General features: G+C 46.0%; 1 protein-coding gene across 1 annotated transcript in view; it reads left to right on the plus strand.

Moving 5' to 3' along the window:
* The window catches only part of MMUT (methylmalonyl-CoA mutase), a 38934-nt gene extending 35112 nt beyond the window's left edge, over positions 1-3822 (plus strand). The window contains exons 10-12 of the mRNA XM_065587506.1: positions 1037-1184; positions 1306-1473; positions 3422-3822. Of these exons, the coding sequence (XP_065443578.1) occupies positions 1037-1184; positions 1306-1473; positions 3422-3550 (445 nt within the window). The 3' untranslated portion in view covers positions 3551-3822. The remainder of the gene's footprint in view (positions 1-1036; positions 1185-1305; positions 1474-3421) is intronic.
* Positions 3823-11429: the final 7607 nt, after the last annotated feature.

Raw genomic sequence — 11429 nt, forward strand, 5'->3', positions numbered from 1 at the left:
CCCTTGGATGGTCGGTGCCCACGGACAAAGCAGCCTTCTTAAAACCAAAGTCATTGTTTTGCAGAAGGAACAGAGCATTAGAGAGGGCAGGATTTTAAAACAACAAGCAATCTACGTGCATGTCTATCTTACCTAAACTGTTACGAATCCCACGATGGTAACCGAGGCAGACTTAACTTCTTCAGAAACCCCAGCGAGTGCCTGTGGCTCAGCCTGGTTCCCTTGAGCAAATACCCCCTTCTCTTGAGAGAGAGTGTTCCTTTGGAAACCTGATTGAGTTTTTTTGCTCTCCTGTGTTCCTGGCCTTTTCCTGTTCTGTCATTGTCTCTTAACAACAGTCAAGTGATTGATGATGGATGTCTTATCTTGAACCATTCTTTCCCATCCTGCTTGTTTTTTTCCCAGGAGCTCGCACTTAAACTAAACCAATATATTCATGTAGCAAATAGCCTAAAAAAACAGCCGTATTCATAATTTTTTACAGAACAGCTCTAAATCTGTCACACCATTATTAGTGGAAATAATATGATTCCCATGTAACATAATTGGAGCAGAGTAAAAGGATTAGCGTCCTTATGCTTTAGAGACTGCAGTGGTAATAGATGGACAAAGTCATGTTTATAGGCCATTTCGCTTGTAATATCTAGGACTGAGGTCTATATTGTGTGTGTGGTTCTCGGGCACTTTTGAAGTCAATGAAACTACTCATGCTTAAACTTAGACGTGCTTTATACATCAGCACCCCAAATAACACAAGATTTTTGCTTCATTAAGAGCAGCAAAGCAGGGGTGGGAATGAAAAAACAAATCTGCAAACTAAGCAACATTTTATTACTCAAAGCTCTTCATAAAGGGAACCTGTCATTGTCCATTCAAAGTGAAATACTAAAATGGTGAGCATGCTTCATGAACCAACCACGAGTTGGTTGCTAGTGTAGCATAAGGTGCAGGAGTTGCCACTAGTAGCCTGTCTTTTTTTTAGACTCTTTTAATGCGGGATAGTGACTTAGAAGAATAAAATGTATTTTTTAAATAGAGTAAACAAGTTCATGGAGCGTGAAGGGCGCAGACCTCGTCTTCTTGTTGCCAAGATGGGTCAAGATGGCCATGATAGAGGAGCTAAGGTTATCGCTACAGGATTTGCAGACATTGGCTTTGATGTGGACATAGGTCCACTCTTCCAGGTATTATTTAATCGAACCTGTCCCTTAAAATGTATTTTGAATGCAGCTTTTGTCCCTGCAGTTCTTGTTCAGCAGTCACTTTAGCACTAATTGCTGTTTGCTGTTTAATTTCTCTCTTTAGACACCCCGTGAAGTGGCCCAGCAGGCTGTAGATGCTGATGTGCATTGTGTGGGGGTGAGCACATTAGCTGCAGGTCATAAAACTCTTGTTCCTGAACTCATCAAAGAGCTGAACGCACTTGGCCGTCCTGACATTCTTGTCATGTGTGGAGGTGTCATCCCCCCTCAGGTATTGCTCAGTATCTGTTTCCAGAACAAATATAACTTACAGTTATAAGAACACTCAGTTTCAGCCTGCCCTGGTTTGTTGGCTATTTGCTATGCACTCTTAACATCATTGGGGAGTTACAATGCTGAAGGCTTTCCTACACAATAGTCAGTTAGGGTCAGTTTCAAGTTTCATGCTAGTCACAGAAAGAGGTTGCTGATGTCCATTTTCATGCAAGTTAAGCCCTGGGCTGTCATACATAACTGTTCTGGCTTAACATGCAAAGCTTCTGGCAGGATAAAGCATTAAGCTGCTTTTGTTCAGAAAAAAACTAGCAGCATGGGGTTGTTCTCATAAGGACTCTTCAATTGTTTCCCAATTTATAAAAATTAGAATTATTCAGTTCAGCGCTGAAAGCTGTTGCACTTTGTAAATCAGGCAACTGGGCTTACTATATATTTGAGAGATGCTCCCAACTCAGTTCTCCCCGGGGGATTTGGAACTTTGTTCTGCTCAGAAAAAATAAAGGTTCACCACAATTACACGTACCAGACACAGGTGTTAAATGAACCGTGTATGGTAGTTTCCATTTTCCGTGACTGATTCATGTAGGAGCAGATGCTGCTGTACTGCCAAGTGCAAATGTTTCCACCAGATGGGTCTATTCTTTAGTCCTCCTAAGCAGCAGTACTTCACTCATATATAAGCCAGACGCCATGGTGGAGAAGCAAGAGTCTCTTTCCAAAACTGCGTGTACTACAAGTAGAAGCAAGAATGATGTATTCAGCCTGTTACTTCAAGAGTAGAGGGGAATCTTCAGAAGAAGAATATTTTGTTTGTAGTGCCTTTCTCCCCAAAGGAATGCAAAGCACTTTGCAAATTAACGGCCAGATCCTGCCTTAGAATACATTATTATTTGAATTGTGTGTAGCACCTAGGAACCCCGGTCACAGACCAGGACCCCATTGTGTGAGGCGCTGCACTAACACAGATACACAGCCCATAGTCTTAGTGGCTGTCTCTACTTATCCTCCCTTGGCAGGGTTGGTGTTGGCCATCCCTCCACTCCACCAGTGCTCCCAGGCTTGGTCATCATTTTTCAGATTTCCACACAATCACTTCCATGCGTTCTGCCACAAAGCCCTCTGGTAGAACCTGCCTGAGCTCCTCTAAGCCCCTTTCCATTTAAGTCCCTTTAGGGTCCTCTTCTATGCTGCCTGGAATGAATGAAGTTGCCCAGTATATAAATTACATATTGTTGTTCTCTTTCCCGATTTCTCTCACTCCTTTGTTCTTAGATTGTGAACTCGTTGGAGTAGGGACTGTGCTTAAGCATTTGGGAAACTCTTAACATAGATTGGGTGCTATCACAGAAGATGAATGATAATTTCCATATTAAATAATTATCAAAATAATAATTAAATGCAGCCAGCTCTTGGGTGAAACATAACCTTCTGTTAACCTTACACTGCTACACCGCACACCAGTTTAGATGGAGAAGTGAGAGAATATCAGAGCTGCTTTCCGTGTCCCTTTGAAAATGTCAGGGAATCTGACGTTAAATTGACAGAACCCTTACATTGTTCCGAATTTATTTTGTATGTTTGAGCTTTTATTCTGCCATTGCTTCCTCTTTCTGGGAACAGTTGCAAGCCTTCAATCTTAGTGCCCTTGGAGAATTACTCATAGATGCTGTAAGGCAGTGGGTCTCAAACTTTTGTACTGGTGACTCCTTTCACATAGAAAACCTCTGAGTGCAACCCCTCCTTATAAATTAAAAACACTTTTTATATATTTAACACCATTATAAATGCTGGAGGCAAAGCGGGGTTTGGGGTGGAGGCTGACAGCTCGCGGCCCCCCATGTAAGAACCTTGTGAGGTGGTCCAGACCCCCACTTTGAGAACCCCTGCTGTAAGGGTATAGTTCATGTTCCAGTATTTAACTATTTAAATCTCTCTCTGAACAGGATTATGATTTCCTCTATGACTCTGGTGTCTCCAGTGTATTTGGTCCTGGGACTCGGATTCCAAAGGCAGCTGAACAGGTGCTTGACGATATTGAGAAGTGCCTGGATAAGAGGCAGCAATCTATGTAACACTGAAACATCACACCACAAAATCAGCCGTATAATAACCATGTACAGAACATGATCAATCATCAGCTAGGAAGAGCCAGCCACGTAGCTTTGGTTACAATGCTTGGTGCCTTGTGTGCTTTCTAAGAAAGCTGTAATTTCTCAGTCATGTTCTAGCTGTGAGGAATATTTCATCTGACTGTGTATATAAAAATTATCTCTAAAAGTACAAGAGTTCAGTAAAATTATTCAGATTGTTTCAAGAATTTAGTTAAATAAAATATCCATTCTAATATTTTGTGTTGGGATTGGTTGATTTTACACCACCACCCTAATTGGTCTGTTTCACATGTATTGGGGGGGGGGGGGGGGGGGGAGAAGGGGTTTGTCATATATTTGGCAGATGCTTTAGGCCCAGAGACCTTCAGGTAAAATCACCTGTGTTCAGCATAGAGGTGGCCAAATCCAGTAGAGTTAGTGGCATTTGGATGTTAATGCAGTAAAGTCTAAGGAGCAAATCTTTTTCTGATTTTCCTTTAATTGGAACAGTATAAGAAAATAAACTGAAAACACAGACCCTGTAGTATGTGGCTATGTCATAAGGAGCAGATCCTGCACTGCCTCCTTTAGGGGCATGGAAACACCTAAATGCAGCAGAGAACCAGTGTAGTCCCACGGTGCTTAGGGAGGCCAGAGTGGAGATGGGGTTGCACAGCTCTGCTCCAGCCTCCAGTTCCACCCTCCACTCCACAAACTGATGCCAGCCTCAGTGTCCTTTCAGTTCTCCCATACATGTCTGGGTACCTTTTTTCAGTGTTGCCCTGCCTTCCCCATGCTATCCTGTGAAGCCACCCCCTTCTCCTCAGGCAAATCTCTCCTCAAACCTCACTTCTGTCTCCTCTGCAAGAAAGGAGTTAATTTGAGATATGTTAAAAGTTTACAAATGAATGTTGACTTAATACAGCGTTAAAACTTCACTACGCAGAAGAAAAATGCTGCTTTTAACCATCTTAATTTAAATGAAACAAGCGCAGAAAGTTTCCTTACCTTGTCAAATCTTTTTTAAACTTTCCCTTCATTTTTTTTAGTCATTTACATCTAACACAGTACTGTACTATATTTGTTTTGTTTTTTTCGTCTCTGCTGCTGCCTGATCACATATTTCCAATTCCAAATGAGGTGTGTGGTTGACCGGTCAGATCGTAACTCTGGGTTCATAACTACTACTGTAGAATCCTAGAAGATTAGAGTTGGAAGAGACCTCAGGAGGTCATCTAGTCCAATCCCCTGCTCAAAGCAGGACCAACCCCAACTAAATCATCCCAGCCGGGGTTTTGTCAAACCGGGTCTTAAAAAGCTCTAAGGATGGAGATTCCACCACCTCCCTAGGTAACCCATTCCAGTGCTTCACCACCCTCCTAATGAAATAGTGTTTCCTAATATCCAACCTAGACCTCTCCCACTGCAACTAGAGACCATTGCTCCTTGTTCTGTCATCTGCCACCACTGAGAACAGCCGAGCTCCATCCTCTTTGGAATCCCCCTTCAAGTAGTTGAAGGCTGCTATCAAATCCCCCCTCACTCTTCTTTTCTGCAGACTAAATAAGCCCAGTTCCCTCGGCCTCTCCTCTCATAAGTCATGTACCCCAGCCCCCTAATCATTTTTGTTGCCCTCCGCTGGACTCTCTCCACTTTGTCCATATCCTTTCTGTAGTGGGGGGCCCAAAACTGGACAAAGTACTCCAGATGTGGCCTCACCAGTGCCGAATAGAGGGGAATAATCCCTTCCCTTGATCTGCTGGCAATGCGCCTACTAATGCAGCCCACTATGCCGTTAGCCTTCTTGGCAACAAGGTCACACTGTTGACTCATAGCAAGCTTCTCATCCACTGTAATCCCCAGGTCCTTTCCTGCAGAACTGCTGCTTAGCCAGTCAGTCCCCAGCCTGTAGCAGTGCATGGGATTCTTCCATCCTAAGTGCAGGACACTGCATTTGTCCTTGTTGAACCTCATCAGATTTCTTTTGGCCCAATCCTCCAATTTGTCTAGGTCACTCTGGGCCCTCTCCATATCCTCCAGCTTACCTACCTCCCCCCGAGCTTAGTGTCATCCACGAACTTGCTGAGTGTGCAATCTATCCCATCATCCAGATCAGTAATGAAGATGTTGAACAAAACTGGCCCCTGGACCAACCCCTGGGGCACTCCGCTTGACACTGGCTGCCAACTAGACCTCAAGCCATTGTTCGCTACCCATTGAACCTGACGATCTAGCCAGCTTTCTATCCACCTTATAGTCCATTCATCCAATCCATGCTTTTTTAACTTGCTGGCAAGAATACTGTGGGAGACTGTATCAAAAGCTTTTGATAAATTCAAGGTAGATCACGTCCACTGCTTTCCCCATATCCACAGAGCCAGTTACCTCATCAGGTTGGTCAGGCGTGACTTGCCCTTGTGAATCCATGTTGACTGTTCCTGATCACCTTCCTCCTCCAAGTGCTTCAAAATGGATTCCTTGATTTTTCCAGTGACTGAGGTGAGGCTGACCGGTCTGTAGTTACCCAGATTCTCTTTCTTCCCTTTTTTAAAGATGGGCACTATATTTGCCTTTTTCCAATCATCAGGGACCTCCCCCAATCGCCATGAGTTTTCAAAGATAATGGCCAGTGGCTCTGCAATCGCATCAGCCAACTCCCTCAGCACCCTTGGATGCATTGCATCTGGCCCCATGGACTTGTGCATGTCCAGCTTTTCTAAATAGTCCTTAACCTGTTCTTTCATTACAAAGGGCTGATCACCACCTCCCCATACTGTGCTGCCCAGTGCAGCAGTCTGGGAGCTGACCTTGTCTGTGAAGACCAAGCCAAAAAAGCATTGAGTACTTCAGCTTTTTCCACATCATCTGTCTCTAGGCTGCCTCCCCTATTCAGTGAGGGTCCCACACTTTCCCTGACCACCTTCTTGTTGCTAACATACCTGTAGAAATCCTTCTCGTTACTCTTCACATTCCTTGCTAGCTGCAACTCCAATTGTGCTTTGGCCTTCTTGATTGCACCCCTGCATCCTCCAGCAATATTTTTATACTCCTCCCTAGTCATCTGTCCAAGTTTCCACTTCTTGTAAGCTTCCTTTTTGTGTTTAAGCTCACCGAAGATTTCTCTCTTAAGCCAAGCTAGTCGCCTGCCATATATGCTATTCTTTCTGTACATTGGGATGGTTTGTTCCTTTGCCCTCAATAAGGCTTCTTTAAAATACAGCCTGCTCTCCTGGACTCCTTCCCCCCTCATATTAGCCTCCCAGGGAATCCTGCCCATCAGTTCCTTGAGGGAGTCAGTCTGCTTTTCAAAATCCAGGGTCCGTATTCTGCTGCTCTCCTTCCTTCCTTTTGTCAATATCCTGAACTCAGTCATCTCATGGTCACTGATGCCCTGGTTGCCACCCGCTTCTACTTCCCCTACCAATTCTTCCCAGTTTGTGAACAGCGGGTCAAAAGGAGCATGGCCCCTAGTTGGTTTCTCCAGCACTTGCACCAGGAAGTTGTCCCTAGTATTCTCCAAAAACTTCCTGGATTGTCTGTGCACTGCTGTATTGCTCTCCTGGCAGATGTCAGGGTGATTTGAAGTCCCCCAGGAGAACCAGGACCTGGTTCATCCTGGCCAGTGTCAAGGCTCCACTGTGCCAAGGTGCTGTATAATCTATCTTGGCTTTGTCTCTTTGTCAGTCCCAGGTGAGAGCTGCTGTGTCTCGGGCCTGATCTACACTAGAGTTATGTAAATGTAAGAGGTGGCAGGGCTCACAGCTCTGGCTGTCGCTCCCAGGGGACTCCAACTGTCAGTGCCCCACAGTGCCCAGGCCCATGCCCCACGCTTTGGGGGGCCTCATGGGCGAGCAGGGTGAGGCGGCGAATGGGGAGGGGAGTGGCAGATGGGTGGGGAGGGGTGAGGAGCCCCCCTACCAGAACCACCCTCTCCCCCCAGCGCCTTGCCGATCAGTCCCTCTCCCTTCCTCCCAGTGCCTGCCGCAGAGCAGATGTTTCCCGGCGTCAGGAGCTGCTGGGGGTGATGGGAGAGGAGCGAGGGCTCAGTGTGCTCAGGGAAGGGGGTGGAACTGAGTGGGGAAGAGGCGGGATGGCGATAGGAGGAGGAGGAGGAGGAGGCGGGGCTGGGGTGGGGCCAGGGCATGGGGAGCACCCCCCCCCCCCCAGCAAATAGGCGCCGAGTTTCTAATGGCCCCGTACCTCCCTAGAGACGGCCCTGCCGCACAGTTAAGTTGGTGGAGGCGCTCCTGGTAAGGATGCGCTCCGCCAACAGAGGCATAGTGTAGATGTGGACCACTGCAGTAATTACTGCATTGGCTGTACATCAACAATTTAGTTGTGTAGACTTGCCCTCAGTGATAAGAACTGGGCTCACAGCCTCCTGTCACGTTTTGGTCCATTTGCCTCCTGCTGAGTTCCCTTGGTCAGAGGGTCCTATTGTGTTAATTATGCAGTCATGGAGGGTCCCTTTGTCTTCAGGATTCTCCATTGATATGGGTTAGTTTCAGCCAGTCCTTAACAACTCATTCATATAATCCCAGACAGTTACATGACAAACCCTTTGGTCTCCTGTTCTATCCCAGGAGCAGCTTTTTAACCCTTCTGCACCCACAGGGTAATCATGCCAAGGTGATGAGTACAGAGTCCTAAACAGCGTTCCTAAAAATATCAGACAATTCCCACATTTGTCACAGGGATCCTACTGTTCTAACCCCTGTCGAACCTCACCCCATTCCATTCTGTTGTCTGACACCTTTACACACTGCCTCACATTTTCCCGGGAGCTTACAAGCACTTTGGTACAAGAGCTAGTCCCTTCTCTTTTTGTTTATTATTCTGTGAGAGGCTCGACAACACCGGCCTTTATGGAAAGTGCAGTCTCCTGCAGCTGGATGAACTACCTGCTGACTTTACAAATCCCATCAATAGCCTCTCCTGCTTGCTTTGAGGATTGAAATCGATGAAAGCTTTAATTAGACTAGGCTGTCTGATGGAGCGTGTGCACATATAATCTCACCACTGTTCAGAAACACTGCTGCATTCTTTTTTTATCTTAAATAAAGTTAACAATATTGATCCCAATCAAAAACATTGCCTCTAGACCAGGGATCGGCAACCTTTGGCACATGGCCCGCCAGGGTAAGTACCCTGGCAGGCCGGGCCAGTTTGTTTATCTGCCGCATCCGCAGGTTCGGCTGATCGCGGCTCCCACTGGCCGCGGTTCGCTGCTCCAGGCCAATGGGGGCTGCGGGAAACGGCGCAGGGCGAGGGATGTGCTGGCTGTCGCTCCATTGGCCTGGAGCGGCGAACCACGGCCAGTGGGAGCCATGATCGGCCGAACCTGCGGATGCGGCAGGTAAACAAACTGGCCCGGCCCGCCAGGTTGCTTATCCTGGCGGGCCGTGGGCCAAAGGTCGCCGATCCCTGCTTTAGACTGTGCTCTGTTGATTTGATTCAAGAAAGGCATATTGACCTGTGGCAGAATTTGCTTCTGGACACCCAAGGAATGACAAGTAAAAAACACCACCATCTGCCTTAGGATGGGACATAACCTCCTAGCCAGTAGCACAGGCCTAGCCATGTGCATTTGTGACTTCTGTGTTCAGTTATTGCATTGCTTTGATTTCTTTCTCCCTTCATATGCTTCCCTGCCCCTTCTCAATTATGTATATGATCCAGCTAGGTTTTCTCTGAGTTTATCCAGCTAACTAATGCACCTCTCTTGTTTCATCTGACTTTTAGTAGCATCTCTCTTCAAAACCTTTTACATCCTCTGGGCCATATCCTGCTCCCATTGAAGTTAATGACAAGATTCCCCTTGACTTCAGTGGCGGTAGACTCCCGCCTTTTAATTTGTCTACAAAGCACTGGATATGGAGTGAAGCCAAGTGAAAGGATGCTCTTGTCAGAGTAATGTGGGAAGACACCTGGGGTACTTCCATACTGCAATAAACCTGCAGCCCGGAGTCTCTGACCTTGGGTGAGCTGACTGAAGCTCGTGGGGCTTGGCTACAAGGCTAAAAATTGCAGTGTAGATGATTGAACTTGGGCTGGAACCTGGACTCGGAGACCTTACCACCTTGTGGAGTCTCAGAGCCTGGGCTCCAGCCTGAGCCCAAATGTCTACTCTGCAATATTTTGCCCTGCAGTCTGAATCAGCTGACCCAGGCTAGCCTCAGGTCTTCTATTGCAGCGTATGAAAGCAAGTGCTATCCCGAAAGCTCTCGTGCCTTTAGAGCTTTTGTATTAGATCCTCTGTGCAAAGGGAAAGTTGGCTGAAAAACTCTTCTTCCAAACCTCTCACAGTTGACAGCTGGGCAGTCAAATGTGAGACGCCAAGGTGAACCATACCTCTCCTTGATGTTCTCAGCTGTAAAACTGGAGTGACACATTATTTATAAATGTTATTAAAGCTAATGTTAAAAAAGTATATAATACACAGGTTAAGAAAAGAGTGTCTGTACATCGGGGTATAAGGCTTAGATTATCCAGAAATACAAAGTTTGTTTTAAAGGTCATAAAATACATATAGTACATCATCAGCAATAACCCAAATTTAGGTGAATACATTTAACAATACAGTTTAGATATTAGCATCCACGTATTTGGGTACATCACTCGTGAAAAGTTGTACGGAGAGTTGGTTGTGGAAAGCAAAATATATCTATGAGTGAAGATAGTCCCTCAGTAATTGAGAATTTAGGGTAGATTGTCCCTTAGAAAACACAATCCATCAGGGAAGTATTTCAGTTACTTTCCTGACCCTGCTTCTCATGGACACTCCAGCTCCTCCCTCTTGGTACTGCCGATGTCCGGTAATGTGTTCTATGTAGATGTCCCTCGACCACCTGATGGCGGCTCACACCATGAGTTGCTGCATCAGCCCGGCATAGCGCTGACTGATCCTGCAGTCTCTCAGCACTCGGTCATTACTCGGGTCCGTGCGCCCAGCGTTCTGACGATCAGCGCGTGTGTCTGAACCTGGTAACCCTTAGCTCTCTACTGATGTATGTAAACCAGATTGTGAGCCACTTATTCAAGCTGATGAGCAGTTACTTTCAGGAGTAGGCCTGTTAACATGTGAGAAATTGTTCACCAGTGTGAGTCAGAGTCTCATCATCTGACTCTTAGCCATTTAGCTTTTGAATTTTAATAGTGAAAATGTCCTAATTTAGAACCAGAAATAGGAAACTCAAAATGTCACTTACTTCTGACTGCCAGTTTGTTCCTTTAATATAAGATTTTGGACTTCTTAAAAGTGCACAGCTTGGCTCTGAGTTGTAGAACCTTTCCATTATTTAAAAAGGGAATGTATAGAATAACTTCATTCTTTGAGCAGATCCCAGCTAAGAGCTGTTATGCTGGACACTGAAAAGTTACAAGCTAAATAGACCATCTAGCCAGCTGTAGAAAGGATGATTCCTATTTTGCAGATGTGGAACGGAGGTACAGAGAGGTGAAGTGACTTGCCCAAGGTCACAAAGGAAGTCTGTGACAGAACTAGGAACTGAGCCCAGAGCCTGCGTCACATCCAGCTCTTAAACCACATGATCAACCTTTCTTCTGCTCCTACGGCACTTTTCATTCATTATTTGTGCGTGAGTAGCTCCCATAATGTGCTAGGTGCTGATGCCATGCAATCCCTCCCCCACCCCACCCCACCCCGCACACACTGAGAATTCCAGGCTAAAAACATGACTTCTCACATTCAAAGTGCTTTACAACCATCAATAATGGCACTTTACGCTTGTATGGAGTCTCAGTGCTTTGCAAAGTGGGGCGTACATCAGCATCCTTTCACAGGTGGTGGAGGGAGGGGAAGAAACCGAGGAAGTTTAAATGATGCGCCTCCGGTCAGACA

Source organism: Chrysemys picta, chromosome 3 (genome assembly GCF_011386835.1).
Source record: "Chrysemys picta bellii isolate R12L10 chromosome 3, ASM1138683v2, whole genome shotgun sequence".
In the NCBI taxonomy this organism is placed as follows: domain Eukaryota; kingdom Metazoa; phylum Chordata; order Testudines; family Emydidae; genus Chrysemys; species Chrysemys picta.